We start from the raw sequence: 19,155 nt of genomic DNA, 5'->3' as shown, positions 1-19,155 counted from the left end.
TAATTTATTCAAAAACTAGTCACACTTTCACTTTGATTTTTTCACACAAGTTGGGTAACAGGTCAGACTATCGATTTATCAAATAAAAAATGTTTGCGCCAAAATGAAAAAAAGGCGTTTTGTCAGCTGATGGCAGTACTGTCATAACAGCATTTCAACACAGTCTCAACACATTCATCCACACACTACAAAAACAAACTCTTTCACATTCCTTACCGCGGCCACCTACCTTGAGGATACTGGTGCAGGAAGCCGGCATGTTCAGAAGCGTACTCGGTTTCTCCTCGGATGCTGGCATTGACGCAGTTATCTCCTCAAACATCATCTGCATCTCTGTTTCCTCCAACGATTCTGTCATCTTGCTCACTCCAGCAGATTTGAGTTTTCCTCGATATGGACGGAACTTTGTCTTTGGTTTCACTTTTCCATTGGGCGGGGGTTTCACGTCAGCAGTAGCCTTCTCTGACGATCTCTCTTCTGTGTCACCAACCTGCGCATTCTCTTCGGTGTCTGACACCACATCTGCCAACTCCTCTGGTTCCTGCTCTGCTTGCTCCACTGGTTCAGTCCTGAGATGAGACACACTAAATGTCAGCAGTGAGTGGAGGAAAGTGAAAAGTAAACACAGACAAACAGGGTTTGTAGCAAACATACGAGAGGGATATACTCAGACAGGCATATGTGAAATGAAAGCCAAAACTAAAACTGACTAAAATTTAATGACAAGAGAAGAAAAATATTACAGGTCGGGATGTAAGGTCTGGAATAGTGGCATATAAATCAACTGATTTGAATGCTTTACAATAACAAAAGTTGTCAGAATTTCAATTTTTTCTACATCATATGAATCTCAACATGGCAGGAAAGGTAAGGGGGCTTAACACCTCAGGGAAAAACACAGAGATGATATTTTAAGCATCATCAGTGTCAAAGCAGAGCAGTTGTGGGAGGACGGGAAAGAGAATTATATTAAAGGTAGGGTAGATGCATCTGCAAGCAGAAACAGATTTGGTTACAGTAAGGCTATTCTCTTTAGGCATGTCTCTTGTGGTGTCTGAGGTCTATTGTTGGGCTTGTAACCGAAAGGTCATGAGTTCAAAGCACATCATGTTGTTTCCTTGGGAAAGGCATTTTACATGAGTACTCACTTCACCTAGGTAATAGGAAGGGCCTACCCAGTTAAAAACAGTGAAAGACCTCGTAAGTTTTCAAGAGTTTTAGCATCTAATAAGCTGCTTGGACTGCATGCTTCATGGTTCTGGGGTCTGATGGGGTAGTAGTGGTTGCAGAGAACATAGAGCATGCTGTAGAGAATGGATATGTGCTATGTAAATTATGCAGTTATTATTATCATCAACTATTATTAAGAAATCCTTCAACGAGACAAAATTTAGAGTATAACAAGTTTCACAAAGCAAAACTAACTCAGCAACTGTCTCTGTGACGACATCTGTCTCCACCACTTCCTCTTCTTCCTCTGGGATCGGGCTTGGACAAGGAATAAGGTTACGTGGCACAGAGCCCTGCGCCCAGCAGTCTGTCACTGCAGGTTCCGGCTCTGAAGAACACAAAAAGAAACCCCACAAACAAATCAATAATCAATACTGGACTGATAACAGTAATAGCATAAAACTGCTCATATGAGTTTTAACAATATGATAGGGGAAAAAAGGGAAATTAAGAAAATAAAAAAAATTATGTTATGACACCACACCATCTAACTAGTCTCACACATTGTTATCTTAGCATGGACACAATACAAAGATAAGATTTCTCTTTCTCTCTCTCAGTCTGTTTGTCTGTCTTTCTGTCTGTCTGTGTCTGTCCGTCCGTCCGTCCGTCCGTCCGTCCCTCTCTCTCTCTCTCTCTCTCTCTCTCTCTCTCTCTCTCTCTCTCTCTCTCTCTCTCTCTCTCTCTCGATCCTGTACAGTGCAGTTTGTGTGTATGGAAGAAAAACAAAAAACACACACATCCTCCTGAAAATTGATGTACTTTCAAAATAAGCTTTTCAGTACCTTGACTGTTACTCACAGTTGACAGACATTTTACAGGTCTCTGGACAGTAAAAGAAACAAAAAAGTCCATGTCTCCAGATCAGCAACAATTATGTTTGAGCAAATAGAAGTTAACCACAACAAGATCTAATACACTGAGTGCAGTACAGGTAAGGTAATGAATGGTTAATATCACAAACCTTCATCCTCTACCCAGCCCAGATCAGACTCTATGTCAACCTCTCCTTCATCTTTAGCCAGGAACTGCCACTGCAGGGATGAAATTTAGTACAATTCATTAACAAGATAAAAAAAAACAATTTGAGGTACAACATCTGTCCCAGAAGTAAGTTTCGTTGTTCTAAATTTCATGTCAGTAAAATAAAAATTCTAGATTTTACAGAACAAGGAAACTTACTTTTCGGACAGACTTAATACTTTATTTGGTGTCAAAACGCAATAAACAGATCTCACTGACTATTCTTCTTGAATGTGAGAAAAAATTTACAGGTTGAGTTTTGTTTTCTAAATTCTCAGTTATTTTGAACAAATTTTGTGAGTTTGTTGTTGGTGATACTAAAGTTCATAAAACGATTGCTGCGTATCCCATGGACAGCTAGAAAAACAAATGAAGAAGTCTTGGTTGAAACAAATTGCAGACGACAGCTTATGATGAATATACGAAAACGACAGGCAAATTTCATTGGACACACAATGCAGAAAGAAGCATTGGAGAATATTGTAACAACAGGTAAGTTTGATGGAAGGAGAGGCAGAGGCAGACAGAGGGAAAAGATACTGGACAAGTTGACAACATGGCTGGGAACAGCAAGAATGACAGACACCATCGCTGCAACGTAAGGCAGAGTGAAGTGGAGGTCCATGATCGCCCACGCCAGTCGGCAAGGCACCGGATGATTAAGATAATGATACTAAAGTCATGAGTAAAAACAATCAGATACTCTCAATAGTATAGAAACACTACTTTCACAAATTTATTTTTCCTGATTTTCAATTTTTTAAAAATTTCTTGTAAATATTTCTCTAGAGTAGTTCTCCTCATTTCACCTAGGTAATAGGTACCCAGTCTTAGTAAAAAAAACAAAAAAACACCCAAAATCTCTCTCTCCAAGCTACCATATTTATATCCTGTTTCAGTGGACATAACTACTGCTACAAAGTGCCTATTCTGAAGGAAAGTTGTTAGACTCATTTAGACCCACCGAAACAAAGGTCAGATATCTTAACTATTGAACTATGGGACAACTATTTGTCACTGAGCCATACTTGACTCGTGATGAGTGTTATACATCAACAAGTGCTAAAGAAATAAGAGATAATTACTTTTTTTACTTCCATTGACTACTTCTGTGATTTTTTTAAAAACACCCAAAAGCAAAGAGTACATAAGGAATGTCACCTACTATAATATTCCATTCGAGCATTTCAAGTCAAGCTTTGTAATATTAATGTATCGACCCGGTGCTCCCTGCTCTCCACACATCCTTTTACTCTCAAGGCCTCTACTCAACACAATGTATGCCTACCCTCTCAACACATTTACTCTGCACACATTTCCCCTTTAGATAGGCCTACTCTTCGTTTGACATGTCCCTCCCACTCCAAATGCTCTCTGCTCTGCCTCCCAATGCTCTGCGTTTGGTATAACCCCCTCATCCAAATCTCCAAATTCCCTCTGCTCGGCAAGTGCCCAATCCATTTTCTATGTTATGTGCTCCCCTTCCCCTCCCAGTGCCTTCTGCTTTCAGAAAATCCCCCCTCCATTTTTTTAAATGCACATCCTTACCTCAATAATCTCAATGATGGCATCTCTAGCCTGTGTGATGGTGAATGGCAGCAGCTGCCGCTCGATGTATTTGTTATAGATGGCTGCCATGGTGTTCTCCATCAGCTCATCCATAATGTCCAAGACAAACTCATCTGAGCTGTCCCGCTCCACCATCGCATTCCTGAGGACATATTTCACAGGTAAATAAAATACAACACCAATCATCCCAAAAGTCTGAACTGTCCTGTACTGTACTGAATGAAACGTGCTAAACAAGGTGAGTATAGCAACAATAAACTGACATTTATTTTTCTTTATTGTCCTATAGTTAAAGAGAATGTGTTCTGCATTCCTTCTCAATGATAATATCGAAAGGCATTCCACCTGCTTCAGTGAGAATCAATTCATCCAACAAGCAAGGTTGAATATGCTTGGCTGTCACATGCAGGAGACCCAAGTTCGATTCTCAAGTGGGAAGAAATTATTTTTATTGCAGACCGTAGTTTTCTGCAGCGATGCAGTGGAATCAGGCGCTCGTCAATTTTGGGGCATATGGAGTTATTGGTATCATCTTAACGCCTGTCCATATGCCTTGCTTTTGATCCAAAAAATATCCATTTATCTTGGATGAAAATCAAGATGTTGGTGATTGAAGAAGGCAGGGGTCGCCTGGTTTCAAAGGTCAAATTAGCTAGAAAATGGCCGCCTAAGCTGAGTTATTTCCAAAGCTTGAGAGTCTGTGGATACTGAAAATTTCCATCTATTATGCCTTTAATCTGCATTTTTCATTAAAATCCTCACAAAAAAGTATAAATCTGGGCAAAACTGGGACAACCATACCAAACCCAGCACATCACATTCACAGTTGGCGTAGAGTGGACAGCCTCCAGATATGGGGGTCAGCTGCGAATACCCAACAAGCAGTCGCATACCAACTGGTGGTGATTACAGAGGGTGAGGTGGAGTAGTTTTGGTGGTTGTGCTTTTCTTAGTAAATACCTCAACATGACCACAACATTTTTTATGTCAGATTCCCAGTGAAAAGGAAACCGTTGTCAAGCAAAAGAAATAAAACCTGGCGTGAAAACTGATTATCGATTTGAACAAACTGACGCTGATGCCGACAGAGAACAGCTCGCTCGGCTTATATTCTCAATTGCAGTGATTGAGATTCCCGACTTCGCACTTCGTGACCCCATTGCCATGTCAGCCTACAAGTCCTAGATATTGATGTAGATTTCCGTCTTATTGCCATCGGACAAGTGACAAAGTGGGGTCCAATAAAAATAAAAGAAACGGATGATAGTGTTAGCGCTGATTTCAAAAGGTAAAACAACAATTCACAGTAAATTATTGACTTGACTGAAGTGCAGCCAAAGAGAAAAGCTTTAATAATATGCAAACTACATTCAGGGCACTGTGAACATAGCCTGCAAACTATGTTCACAGCACCGTGAACGTAATCACTGCGCATATTATTAGTAGGCTATATGATATGAGTCACAAGATAAGCCCCCCCCCCACTTCCAAAAATTAAATTAAACAAAAACAATTTACTCTTCCTTACTCCTTACTCTTTCCCTATACCGTCAGGTACATAAGGCGGAGAAAAGTTGACACCACGCTTGTCTGTCCCTGGCCACATCCTCCAATTTCGTCATAATTCAGGCCCTGGGTGATTGCCTCATCTCTTATTGTGCCTCAACAATTTAATATCCAGAAATTGTAATTTTGTCTTATTCAGTATTCCGTAGACAGGCTTATAATGTAATTGGCACAATGTAGTTCAAATCATGCATTCATCATTCATGAAGTCATTATACCTGCAGAAGCTATGATTCTAACAAGGCCTTATAGATCTTTAATGGCCGGCACTTAACTCTTTCCGGACGTAATTTTTTTTGGGTCTAGACATAATTGACTTGTGGCTCGATTCGGCTAAGCAGGTGGTGTACAAAATAACTTCATAGAAGCATAATCATCACTCAAAACATAACATATGACATATCAAATTGAAGGAAATTGAATGAGAAATACATCCCAATATGAAACAAGGATTAATTTTGAACATAAGTATGCATTACAAGGGTAAGATAGTGATAAAAAAAAAAAAATTTGACAGAAAAAATTACACTCACCAAAAATGTGAAAGCAAATCAGCATAGCTATCTTATCATATACAGGCCAAGAGCCTAATCCATAAATTTCTGAATGCGCAGCTTTTTATTTGAAAGCAATATTCCAATTTTTGTTTGAGTTATGACATTTATATACCGATCAGCCTGGTTGCATTGTGCTGTTGATGCAAGACCGCAAGAACTAATTCACTCGTTTTTCCCTAAACCCACGCTTTGACAAAATGAAACTAGATTCTAGGTGTTTTCGTTTCCTAAATCTTTTTCGAGTTTTTCAATAGCAATTAAAAGTAATTATAAATGATGGATCGTGTTATAACGAAAGGTATTTTTATAGAAGCACTCCAGTTTCGCGTCACATCCACTACCGGAAGTAAGCTCCTTCACCACTTTAGTGCCGCCGGATATACGAATAAGGTCAGGTTTTTTTAGATAAGGCTTAGTTTTAGGATTTTTTTTTTTTATAATGCATGCTTTTATAGTCATTAGGGGGGGTTTCGGGGGGTCTCCCCCTGACGTGCGAGTACGTTAGAGCTGTGTAGTAGGGCGGGTGGGGGGGTGGGGGTCACCCCCCTGAAATATAGTGCCGTAACATCTAAACTAACCATTTGCAATGTTTTTCAAAGCCAAAATCGTGTTTAGGGCCCCAAAAAACCCATAAAGAGCTATACAAAATAATACTCTTTATGAGACGGGAGCGTTTCTATAAATTTACCAAACGAAACAATACTAAGGCACGCTATCACAGCCGATATACTGGCAATATGCCCGCAAGGGGTGTGGACTCGCGCCGCCGCCGATATCAGCGATACGTCTGGAATGAGTTAATCAAAGTCAAAGAAACTGTGCAAGAAATAATCATGCTTACCAGTCATTATCAGTGAATTTCCCGGAAACAATTTCATGTGTCTCCCCCCTGAAATATAGTGCTGTAACATCTAAACTAACCATTTGCGATGTTTTTCAAAGCCAAAATCGTGTTCAGGGCCCCAAAAAACCCAAAAAGAGCTACAAAATAATACTCTTTATGAGACAGGAGCGTTTCTATAAATCTACCAAACGAAACAATACTAAGGCACGCTATCACAGCCGATATACCGGCAATACGTCCGCAAAGGGTGTGGACTCGCGCCGCCGCCGATATCAGCGATACGTCTACTCAACTCTGGGCGGAAAGAGTTAATCACAAAGTCAAGAAACTGTGCAAGAAATAATCACGCTTACCAGTCATTGTCAGTGAATTTCCCGGGAACAATTTCATGAGCAATGACAGGAGTCTGCGAGGCTGGAGGCTTTGTTTTATCTGCGCCTCGGGTCTTTGCAGCACCTGCCCGCGACATGGTGTCAGTTTATCTAAGACTTGACTTCAACCAATTCAATAACAAAAGTGTAGTCAAAGTGCAAAAGATTGAATTGATGGATGCAAATGGAATTTTCGTAGATTTATTCGTTACTAGGCTCTGCGGACGCTAAACACATTACTGAAAACCGATCAAGGACTTAAGAAAGTCCCTTCTTTCAACTTCATTTTGACATAACCTGTCTGTAAGATCCATTCAATCCACCACCATTACGCCGGATGTTGATGTTGTCATGGCATTGAACACCCACGTTGTGCTGGTGAAAACACGAGATGAATAGTTAAAATCAGTTGAGGTGAAATTATTATTTTGTTGCATTTTTTCACTCTCATTTTTTATTTGATAATGATGTGTTGGTGTAAAATATACTTCAAATACATTGTTTTAAGTGTTCAGACAAAAATCCAGTCACAGTGTGTCACGTGATAAAAATGGCGAACTGAAATTGTTTATGGTTGGCAAGCAGGGTTTGAATGGTTTGTCATACGCGTTCCTCGCCGCTTAATGCGTTTTTGCCTTTATTAATTCTCATCAAGTAGATTTAGTTCCTTGAAGTCAAGTTGTCTGGTTTGTATTACCGTTGTAGCGATTTTATTTTTTTTTAACTTTTGTCAAATTCAGAATAAAAATCATTGAATCGCCTGCTGACTGCTGACGTCGTCGTCGTGAGCATCAAAATCAAATTCAACAATTCAAGCCATCATAAAGCAGGCCTACTCGGATTAACACAATCGGATAGTTAGATAACGTTAGGAGTACGCCATTGGCCGATATTTATAGTAACAGCCATCTTGTTTGACCTAGTCTATTCTTTAAAATACATAAAATAATGAGCATATTATCATAACACTTTGCTAAAATGAAAAAAGAAGCTTTCTTTTTTTTATGTTACCCCACATTTTATTTTTCAGATCAGACAGACTAGATTCTAGATCTAGATCTAGATCTAGATATCTAATCTAGGTCTGGAATTTCTTTTGTCTTTTGTTAGAATGAAGAACACTATTTCAGGACACAATCAAGGCAAAGACTATGTATTCTAAGATTCCAAGATGTTTCAATTGCCCTATCTGGCGTCCGCGCGAGGCTTGGGCGCTTCCTTGGGCTGACGCGTGGCTGCCTGTGATATGAGCGTAAACAAATGTTCCAGCGCTCTTGAGTTGAACGGATGCAATTTTGTCTGTGGGCAGGGGGGGAGAGAGAGAAGGGAGGTGGTGAAAGAGAGAGGGAGAAAGAGAGAGGAGAAGGGGTGGGGGAAAGAGAGAGAACGAGAGAGGGAGGGGGGGGTTATTATAGTAAGAATTATTGTTTCCTGTCATTTTCTATCAGCGTCGGTTTTCAGGCTGACCCGGTGCTATACAGTCATTATTGTACACATGACCATTTTCCCATCTACCCCCACCCTCTGTTCCCCATCTCTCACCTCTTGTTTCCCATGTTTACTGCATCCAATTTTACTCCCATAAAACACGTCTTTAATTCTGTAAGTACGCTTTGTTTTCTTTCATCTCATGGGATGGAACGCCTGAAGCAGGCCAAAGTATTAAATAGTTTTTATACATGATCACTGTGACTGTCGCCAATGTCCAAATCAGATGTGCTGTTCGAGCACAAGTTTTCAACAGCTTGATTTAATACTGTTTTATTCGGAATCAAGGTTTGGTCTCCATGAGATTTTTTTTATGTATCCTCTTCGGAAGTGAGTTTATTTTTACTTTCCCTAACTTACAATTCACCCAGCACAACAAGGTATCATTTTAGGTACCAGAAACTAAATTTTCAAAGTAGCGGTATGCCAAATTTATCTGTTCTATTTGAGAGGCCTATATCCACTAAGCATTTTGGTATTATTCTTTAACCCCTCAGTCAATTATTAAGAAAATGGTAGCTGTTTAAAATTTGATCAAATTTGTTTTTAAGTCACTAACTGGCTGCAACTCCAATTTTTTACAGATAATGAAAGAGTACCAAGTGCACTAAACACCTCCACATTAACAGAGTACAATCACTATAACAAATATAATATGGAGCCTAATTTTTTTCAAGACTGTGAGATCATTACAAATCAGTATTTTATTGCCTCAAACACAATGATCTGTCGTTATTTCAACAAAAACACCGAGCGTTGACCCGGCCGGCGCCGCACCGGCCCCTGCGGCGAGTGAGACGGCTCTATACTGTTGTGTACCCCGCGTGGGAGGGGTCACATGCTTTCCGTGTCTCGCGAAAGGATTGATGCAAAATAATTCCAAGCTGATTACTTTATTCTAATAGAAAATGAACTGATCTTTTAATTGATACCTTTTTTGAGCCGATATTTTACATATTTAATGTAAAAAATGATCTTTTAAAATTTTGACGGTATTTTTAAAGGCTTTCTATTTAAATGCCAAAGGCCGAAAATATACCACGGGAAAGCTCGTTCAAAGCTCTACAGTTCTCTGCCAATGAAAAGACGGTATTTAATTATTCCTCGTTCCGCGGAGTATTTGAATGCACGCATGTCAATTTTTTAGCCAGCCGACCCCACTTTCCGACCGCGAGAGGCTTCGCTTTCCTCGGCGATTCTCTAGCTCCTAATAATCGGACATATATAGTATAAACAATTTACACCATTGTAACGAGGAAAAGCTGAACTTTTACAAGGTGTACAGTATTTCGTGTTTTATAGCGAAAGAGAAAAGAAACAGTGATCGGAAGTACACCGATTTCACCGATACCATGCGCTCGGAAGGCTGCGAGTGCCCGAGAGGCAGTGTTTACGCTACCTACCATAATATTATTATGATGTCAATTTGGTCAATGAATTGCAGTCAGAAGCAAGCTTCCATTTAAGTAATGTAACAATCTGACAAGACTAATATATCGAAAACGCTCCCTCTTGAGAGAAGTATGTGACTCTCTTTACACAGCAGCAGTCGTTGTATTTCGAGGACCCTGTTGATGGGGAAACAACTAGTTGTTGTTTGATATCATTAAGAAGAGACAAGGACAGTTTGAATCTGCAGGATTTTGTTAAAAAGATCACAACATCAAGTTGTAAACAATTGTAAAGCAAGACTGCATTGTGTTGCCTCAATACTTTTACTTTTTAAGTTGGACAAAGAAATTTACTCTCATAGCACGTAATGTCATTATTTGTCTGGTAATTCTGTAATTAATATGATGTCGACCAGGGACAACGAGCTAGACTAACTACGACACTATAACCATCGTTGCGATATGATATGAAATGACTGGACAGCAAACAACATGAGTGGACAGCAAACAACATGAGTTCGATTGGTGAACATCTTGTTGTGAGTTTGTATTTGCATATGTGCGTATGTACGCATATGTGTGTGTATGTGTGTGTGGTGCGTGCGTGTGTGAGTATGTGTGGGCACCCGTATGTATGTGCCTTTAAAATTGATTTGTAAATCCATAATATGTATCATGTTAAGCGCATAGAGCATTGCATAAGTGGATATGCGCTATATAAATGCAATCCATTATTATTATTATTTACCTTTCTGCTTAAAATCATTGAATAATTTTCCTCGTTTTTGTCTCTTGATTTTCAGTTTTCTTTTCTTCCTTCTCATCAACCTGCTCAACCTCAACCCTTAAAATTTTTCCTTTTTTTTTCTTTTCTGTTTTTTTGTTTTGTTTTTGTTTGTGGGTTAATTTTTGTTATCTTTAACTCTTTAAGCCCTGAGTTTTTTCCACTGTTTCAGGGAGTTTTTTTCTACAGCCTCCTAAATTTGATACACTATGTCTCAATATAACCTCAAGAGCTTGCCTCCAACTTCTAAATAGCGGGAACAAAGGCATAGTCATTACTAAAAAATTTGGTTCGGGAATAGTTCCGAAAATCGAGCTAAAACTAGCACTAAATAAAACGAAACTGTTGTCTCTAGTACTGGATGCTCCCAGCGTCCGATGGGGAACAGGGTTATTACTGCCGGACACTAGCAGCGTCCGATGGGGTTCAAAGAGTTAATTAAACAATCTCAGCAATTCTAGTTCCGTAGATTTAGCCTGTACCACTGTACCTCCTCCTCTTCTCCCCCCCCCCCCCCCCCAAACAAAGTTGTGTTCACACTCACACACAAACACATGCACGCACGCACACTCATCCCAAGCAGTCGGCAATGAAACCAACCTCAGGTCACCTAGTGACATAGCCCATCACGTGCTTCGCGGCAAAGCGAGCTCGCCGCGGCCGCGGACAAAAGCCCAAAGAGGAAGTGCAATATCTTGGTTTACATGGTCTTTGATCAAAATGGCTGTTACTATAAATATCGGCCAATGGCGTACTCCTAACATTCTCTAACTATCGGCTTGTATCATAAACATCATGCATGATCAAGCCCATACTGTTACTATTACAAAGGGGTTAATAAATATATAAAAGAAAAGAGCAAGGAGAAATTGAGAAGGGGAGAAGGGAAAAGAGTTATTCAGTGAGGACAGCGAAGCATTATTATTGTTTCTATTGTTGTTGTGACATATATAAGTATTATGATCTTCACTTTATTTTTATCTTTGTATTTTCAGGCAGCTTAGTTTTGGAAGCGACATTCTTAATTTCTTGTGAGGGTCTTAAACTGTCGGCCGTCATCACAGAAACATGAGGAACAATTTCGGTAACTTTACAATTTAATATATGAATTTATTATGCTCATGTGTTGTTTCTCATCATGACTAGATTCTGTCATAGTTTGGCAGCCCTCCTTTTTCTGACTTTTTTCTTGAGTAGTGTACATGTTTGTTTCTTTGGTTTTTATTTGCACAACCAATATTTTATACATTGTAGTTGTTTGCCGCTTTGCTTTCTGTTAACCACTTGTATCTGGCATGAACATTTCACTTACAGCAATGCTCTGACTGAAGTAGCCTTGTTGTGCTTTGTATAGCATGGAATAATAGCTGCAAAAATAATGTACTATCTGTAAAATTGCTAAAGTTTTTGCTGGAAAAGGGGAAGATAACTGGAATAAAGAGTAGGAAGTGGCAAAAGCCAAGGGCAGAAATTGTCACTGGAGAGGTGTAAACTATCAAGAGACTTTAGCTTCCTCTCAGAAAAGCATACCCCTCTCTTTGATCTGAGAATAGTTTTAGTTCTAACTTAGCCTAGCAAACAAATCAAAGTATGTCATGTGATCATCCTTTTCAACAAATAAACCATGGAGTAGATACAAAAAGTCTGACAGGTTTGTTTTAAAACTTTCTGTAAACCAAGTGCTCTTGTGGCTGGCTCTGAAGTAAGCACTGATGGGAAATGAGTACGCTCATCGGAGGTCACTTTTGTGGAAACTGGGAGTGTTTATGTTTCCATTTATCTTACTGAATTTCTTTTTTTTTTCAGTATTATTTGTTCAACAAATATCAATCAAGAATTGGACTACCTATTATTATGAATCTGTGACTGAGATTTGATATTTTACAGATACTGGAAAAAATCAAATCAATGAAAATGTCCGACGGATGAGAGAAATCCAAAGACGATGTAAACAGAGAGAGGCTGAGAAGCCAGAACCTGTCAAAGTGTTGTGGAAGTCGGAGAAATACGCAAATGTGGAATCAAAGATAAAGCAGGATGTGGAGGTATGTGGGAAATCTGATTATTAGGAAAAATGTTTTCTTGACAAAGTAGAAAACCGGTGTATTTGAATATATCAGAATTGCAAAAATTTTATTAGTTTTTTTTGCTGTAATTAGGGAAGAGCAGAGTTTTATTCTTTTCTGGAATGCCCTTTTTATTGGAACAGAAGCTCTCTGTTTGCTCAGACAGGCAGAAGTGGCATATGTGGTATAGTGGTTAGGGACTTTGCTGATGCACTCTGGAGACCCGAGTTTGATTCCTGAGTGAGGAGAATTTTTATTTAGTATCTTTTGTCTTGCTACTGGGATGCTGTATTACTCTCACCCTGAGTTGACTCTGACAGATATGGTTGAAAGTCTGCTTCCAAAATTAGCTAAATAGGTGTCGATTTGGAGGGGAGGGGGGTGTTAAAACACCTACTTTGGAAAAAAAGAAAAGGCCAAATTTTAGTCTCCCTTTTCTCAAAAGAGTCTTTGATCAGGTTTATCCGAGCACTAGTAAAGTGAATTTTTTCAAGTTACTGGACTTACAATATTTTAATCCTTTAATGATCAAGACTTTGGAAATAGATTTGGTTTATTGCAAATAAAAAATTTGGTTGTTGATTAAACTCTCCTTGTCAAATTGAATTTTCTTCTATTTTGATATATTGCTATCAGGACTCCTTTCACGATTTCTCATCTACACTTCCTTTACAAAAAGTATAGTTTTCTTTTGAACACACACCCTCATTTATGTCAAAAAAGGAAATAAGAAATCATCATGTGTTGGTCTTCACACTTTGTACCTGTCAGTACAACATAGAGTAATGTGACATCATTGTATTTCTGTCAGAAACCTGCGACTCCAAGACCCAGCTCGGCCAATTTCCTGCGGGCACACTCCCGAGCAGGCCCGCCAGTGAAACTGGAGTCTCGTCCTTGCTCTCCAGACATCTCAGACAAGACCACAGTGCCTCTTGCCACCTCAGCTGGGAGTGTGAGTGTCTTTGACCTTCCAATACCATGTTGGTTCAATAGAACGTTTTGCAAAGAGTCCTGAATGTTTGCATCTAATTGACTGCCAAGAGAGTGGCCATTATTCTAGTTTACTCTCCTCCATTGAAATGTTTGTATCGACTTAAGTTTTTTATCAAAGGAGCAAGGTCGTTTTTTCAGGCTGAACTAATTGTTAATTTGATTGAGTACCAACAATTTTATTCATGCATCTGCGTTTTGTAAAAAGTTTCAAGGTATTGTTTTTATATGTTTTGAAGCTATGATATTTCATTGTACTTTAAAAAATGGCTGGTAATAGATGTCTGTTGTCAAATCTTTTCATTGCGACATTGTGACTAACTGATGGGTAACATTATATTTTGGTGTTTGTTAACATTATGACAGTCTAATAGGTAACATTGTTACTCACTGGTTGGTAACATTGTGACTCGCTTGTGGGTAAAGTAATAACTTGCTTTACCTTCTCTGGTATTTGTCTCAGGTCAAGCTGATGAGGAATGACTTTGATTTCATCAAAGTGAATGGAGTTAATGCTAAGAGAGCCGCCATTTCCCGTCCCCCGTCAGCCACCACTATGGATGACTACAAGAGAAGACAAGAAGACTTGCTACAGAGTCATGAGTATGGCGAAGTGCCCACGTAGTAAGTTTATAAAGTTTCTTGCTCTCCTTCTTTGTATGAGTCAATGCTCTTACAATTTGTCTTTGAACAACTTTACATTGCAAGTTGGCTATGGAGAAATCCTGAATATAAATTCAAGACCCATTTTACCAGCAGTTGTCACTACGTTGTCAAAGACCAAGCAGTTATGAGCAATCTTTTATTTTACGGATAAATATAATAATTTACAGACATGTATCTCTCAATAATCTTATGTGCTGAAGATATTTTCGTGAGGTTTCGTGAGGTTTTTGGGGGGATTTTTTTAATTATCAAGGAGCACTCATTTCAGTACAGCTGATATGTCCTTCATATACATAGCAACACTTGTGTGACAGGTGCTAATTGTTTGGAAACCTTTTATCCCAAGAATATAAATATCTCACCAATCTATTTTACCTTGGAGGCAGAAAAATTTAGGATCCACAAAGAAAATATACAGGAAAAACTCATGAGCGTATTGAGCACATTTTTAGTAATGTCATGCTTAATCTTCTTCTTCTTCTTCTTCCTCTTCCTCTTCCTCTTCTTCTTCTTCTTCTTCTTCTTCTTCTCCTTCTTCTTCTTCTTCTTCTTCTTCTTCTTCTTCTTCTTTTTCTTCTTTTTCCTTTCGTTTTTTTTTTCTTTCTTCATCCCCTTTGTTTTCTTCATCCTCTTCACAAACGCCAAATGTTATCATGTCCTCATCAGTTTACGCAAGAGGAAGACACAGTGGCATGAGGAGGAAAGGGCTCGGGTGGCCAACACCCCAGACCCTGCCATGCCCGCGGGCCACAGACAGCTGCCGGAGAGTGAGAGGAACGAGACACTGGGCCTGCTCAAACAGAGTAAGTGGGTTGCCAGAACTTTTAGCTTCTGCAATGCTAATTTGCCTCCTTGGATCTTGTGAGCTCTGTTCTTGTTACACATTGAGTAGAGCTGTACCCCATTAGCAAACCCGCTCATACTCGCAAGCCCCAAATTCAAGTCACAAGTCTCAAATCATGAGGTCAATCATCAAATCAAATCACCAGCATGTTACACTTGAGTCTAGCCTAAGCTTCAAGTCTATAACACTACTAGTACTAGCAATCCGCGAAGCCACTCGTGTCGGACCCCCTCATCCTCCCCTCACCCTGCTTTCAATCTGCGAAGCCACCTACGTCAGAAAGAGAGAGAGGGAGAGACCCGCTCACAACGCGGCAGGCAGGTCTCAAATCTCGCTCGCAGCACCGCAAACGGCTTGCACCCCATGACTTGCTTTGTACCCCATGACTTGCTCGCAGCCCACCAGCCACTTGTGCCCCATGACTTGCTTTGCATCCCATTATTTACTTTGTGCCACTTGACTTGCTCACAGCCTGCAAGCTGCTCGTGCCCCATGACTTGCTTTGCATCCCATAATTTGCTCGTAGCCTGGCAAGCCGGTCGGGTCAACGCTCGGTGTTTTTGTCGAAATAACGACAGATCATCATGTTTGGGCGATAAAATACTGATTTGTAATGATCTCACAGTCTTTAAAAAAATTAAGCTCCATATATACGTTATACTGATTGTACTGAGTTAATGTGGAGATGTTTGGTGCCCTTGGTATTCTTTTATTGTCTGTCAAACATGGGGTTGCAGCCAGTGACCGAGTTTAACAAATTTGATCAAATTTTAAACAACCACCTTTTTCTTAAAAATTGACTGAGAGGTTAAAGAATGGTACTAAAATGCTCAGGGGATTTATAGGCCATTTATATGGAACAGATAAATTTGGCATACAGTTACTTTGAAAATGTAGTTTCTGGCACGTACCATATCCTGGTCCCATTACAGCTCACATGTATAGCTTGTTCACTTTCATCTGACTGCGTTAAAAAAAATTCTAGCTCATTGAGGAATTTATCTATGCCCACAAAACTTTGCATGGCACTTCTGAAGAAAACAAAAGTATTTTTCCCAAAATCTTGACCCAGTAATAAAAAAAATCTTTTTCTTTGGGTCCTACCTATACTATATTAAAAACCGCTCTTTGGATGCAAACACAGGATCACGAAAATATATGACTTACAATAGCCTTGCCTACAACTTGCTCATTTTGAGACTGTGACACGGCCCATCCCACATATTTTAGTGTAAGCTTGTCGATTTCATCCCCCAGCTGTCTAGATGTCTCCACAGGCTCCACATGAGTCTCGAAAAATACTCACCCCGTCTCTTGAATCGTGTTTCTAAAGCGAACGTTAAAGAGTGATGTTGAGGAAAATATGTCAACTTTTAAATGTTTTATGTGTATGCTGTAAAGCTCCTATTATTTTTTTTACTCGCTTTAGGCTTACTTTCGTACATCAAAGAAAACGTGTCAGAACCTTAGTTTGCTGTGACGTTTATGAATAGGCTTTAAGATTCTGTTGGTTGCTTAACTTTTAACCCACATGCAAAGACCCAGAAAGATTAAACTGAGCAATTTGTTTTTATCACGTTTTAACTGCGGTCAGATGAAAGTGAACGAGCTATAGAACATATCAAACTCACACATAGGACACTCATAACAAATATGTAATGTGTTAATGTTATGCTCTAACTGTGTAATGGAAAGTAAAACCCATTGCCAAGCTTGGCGTATAGGTTCTCGGTAAAAATCAGAAGTCAAAATACAGTATAAATAGTATAAAAATACTGTGATCTAGCTTTCGTGTCTCCTCTCATTTAAATCAGAAGGGTTTATTCAAGTAATCAGTTAACATGGTCAAGGTAAAACACCATCGATATTTAGCTCACTTATTTAACATACGTAACTCACACAACTTTCCTTTTTCATTGCCCTGCTCAGAACAAGGAGAGGTTATCAACCAAATGCAGCGACTTCCGATTGGTGCAGACACAGTGAGGGTGCGACAGCAGCGCCAAGCTTTAGAAGCACAGCTGACAGAGGTGGAGGAGGCTATCAAGATTTTTTCCCGACCCAAAGTGTTTGTGCGGGTGGACAGCTAAAGTCATCTGTCAGGCTGTTATTCTGTAATGTTTAATCTAAATGTGTCTTGTTTCAGAGTGTGTTTGTGACGGCTTATTCGTAGATCTTTGTTAAAATTGTAGCATTAGTGTCTAATACTTTTAATCATTATGTTTATTATGTAATTTCTGATATTTGAGAAAGATTTAAAGGAAGGATGAATGATTTACAATGACTTTGTGAACATATAAATGATTAACCCAGAATGCTGTAGACTAATATGTGAAAGTTCTCCAAGCTATTACACTTCGAAAAAACAACTGTCAGGAGCAATTTCTAAAAGCATTTTCCTTACTTCTCCTGCTAGTGTTACTCTAGTCTGTTGCAGACTTGACACATTCCATGAGCCACCCCCACCCCCCACCAACCTCCTATCCTACCTTGCTCCTCCTCGCCCTTTCCCTTTCCATTTGATATAGCCCTAGTTGCTTTTACTTGTACTCTTTGCAGACTCCCCTCCCCTTTCCCTGTGGTTCAGTATAGAGACTGCTCTGGGAAAATTCTCAGATCATCATCTTGTATATATGTACAAACCACATCTCCACACATCTCTCATGTGTGGGGCAGCCACTCACAAAGTTTTCAGCCTACTGTCTTCTTCTGCACTGGTCAAAGTACTTACTCCTTATGCCAGACATTTTGGGCCATAATTTTCCCAGTCGAGAATCTGGGTTGTAGATGTGAAGTCAGTTTGGTCTGACAATGCAAGTGACGCACCCTGTCGCAGTGTGCTTCTTGAGGCTGACATAGACTGGGGCCTACACACATGATATGTTGCTAAAACAACCCAAACGCAAGGAGCATAGATCACTAAAGAAGACAACTTTTCATAAGCCTATGATGGCCACTGACTGGTGAGTGATTGTTGAATCTGGCCTTAAAATGCCAACTCGTGTAAAGCCTTTGTTAGAATTTTGCTCAACTCCTCCACTGTGTCTTGTGAACTTGCTCTCACAGCGTGAACAGATCTTTCTTAGGTTGAATTGTCACTTGTTGTGGTGTTGTGCCTTGCTGTCTGTGTCTCTTCAGGACTCTTAGGCTAAGTCTACTCCAACAAGTCAACAAATTCTCCCTCTTACCTCAAATCCTGTCTGCAGGTCTGCCTTGCAGGATAAGCTACACTACCTGGGATAAAAAGTAGAAAGATCTGTAGTAGTGAGAAGCTTTATCATTCAGTGAGACATTTTGTCACAACTGGTTGCTGACGGAAATTATTTTCACAGGCGGGTAGATAAATGGCTTGATGAGAAAGGAGGAGCATGTTTGATTCTTTACACTGGTTTAGAAATAAATGTTAATGGAACTATATTTTGAGAAGCTTTTGTGTTTCTTATGTTTAAATGAGAAATAGATAGCCTACCTATGTGTTCATTGATATCAATAATTTATGTTTTTGTGAGTTTCTTGTTGAATCTTATTTTATGAAGAACAAAATGCACAGATGCAACAACTGCTAGGCATGTGGACTTGCTGTGAGACATGGGGTCAAAGGTTATCTGGTTTTGTCCAAATTATGGATGATCTGATAAACATAGCTGAAATAAATTTAACTCTTGGTGCAGTTTTCACTTTTAGTCCAATGGACCTGAGTGCATGCCTAAGTGTACGCTTCTTTTTTATCCTTTTGAGCTTCGAGCACACCCTTCAGTGTGCG

The 19,155-nt window shown here is 39.5% G+C and overlaps 2 protein-coding genes across 5 annotated transcripts in view; one reads left to right on the top strand and one right to left on the bottom strand.

Annotated features, from left to right (window-relative positions):
* LOC101846972 (uncharacterized protein C2orf81 homolog) overlaps positions 1 to 7,505 on the bottom strand; it is a 20,504-nt gene extending 12,999 nt beyond the window's left edge. For all 3 annotated transcript variants that reach the window (XM_005101530.2, XM_005101531.2, XM_013084351.2), the window contains exons 1-5: positions 7,143 to 7,505; positions 3,802 to 3,964; positions 2,195 to 2,264; positions 1,426 to 1,558; positions 230 to 569 (exon numbers count right to left, since the gene is read on the bottom strand). In XM_005101530.2, the coding sequence (XP_005101587.1) occupies positions 230 to 569; positions 1,426 to 1,558; positions 2,195 to 2,264; positions 3,802 to 3,964; positions 7,143 to 7,258 (822 nt within the window). In that variant the 5' untranslated portion in view covers positions 7,259 to 7,505. The remainder of the gene's footprint in view (positions 1 to 229; positions 570 to 1,425; positions 1,559 to 2,194; positions 2,265 to 3,801; positions 3,965 to 7,142) is intronic.
* Positions 7,506 to 7,653: 148 nt separating this feature from the next.
* On the top strand, positions 7,654 to 18,809 carry LOC101846590 (enkurin domain-containing protein 1). 2 transcript variants are annotated; one of them, XM_005101529.3, is made up of 7 exons: positions 7,654 to 7,755; positions 11,819 to 11,907; positions 12,711 to 12,868; positions 13,701 to 13,844; positions 14,346 to 14,506; positions 15,215 to 15,351; positions 17,322 to 18,809. In XM_005101529.3, exons 2-7 carry the CDS (start codon positions 11,892 to 11,894, stop codon positions 17,480 to 17,482), a joined length of 777 nt encoding a protein of 258 aa, XP_005101586.1. In that variant the 5' UTR covers positions 7,654 to 7,755; positions 11,819 to 11,891; the 3' UTR covers positions 17,483 to 18,809. The 2 variants fall into 2 exon arrangements, with proteins under 2 accessions (XP_005101586.1, XP_005101585.1); XM_005101528.3 differs by having other exon boundaries at positions 7,688 to 7,846.
* Positions 18,810 to 19,155: the final 346 nt, after the last annotated feature.

The sequence above is a fragment of the Aplysia californica genome, unplaced genomic scaffold (genome assembly GCF_000002075.1).
Source record: "Aplysia californica isolate F4 #8 unplaced genomic scaffold, AplCal3.0 scaffold00287, whole genome shotgun sequence".
Taxonomy (NCBI): domain Eukaryota; kingdom Metazoa; phylum Mollusca; class Gastropoda; order Aplysiida; family Aplysiidae; genus Aplysia; species Aplysia californica.
The sequence above is the reverse complement of the archived record's forward strand: the minus strand, read 5'-3'. Positions and strand labels throughout refer to the sequence as shown.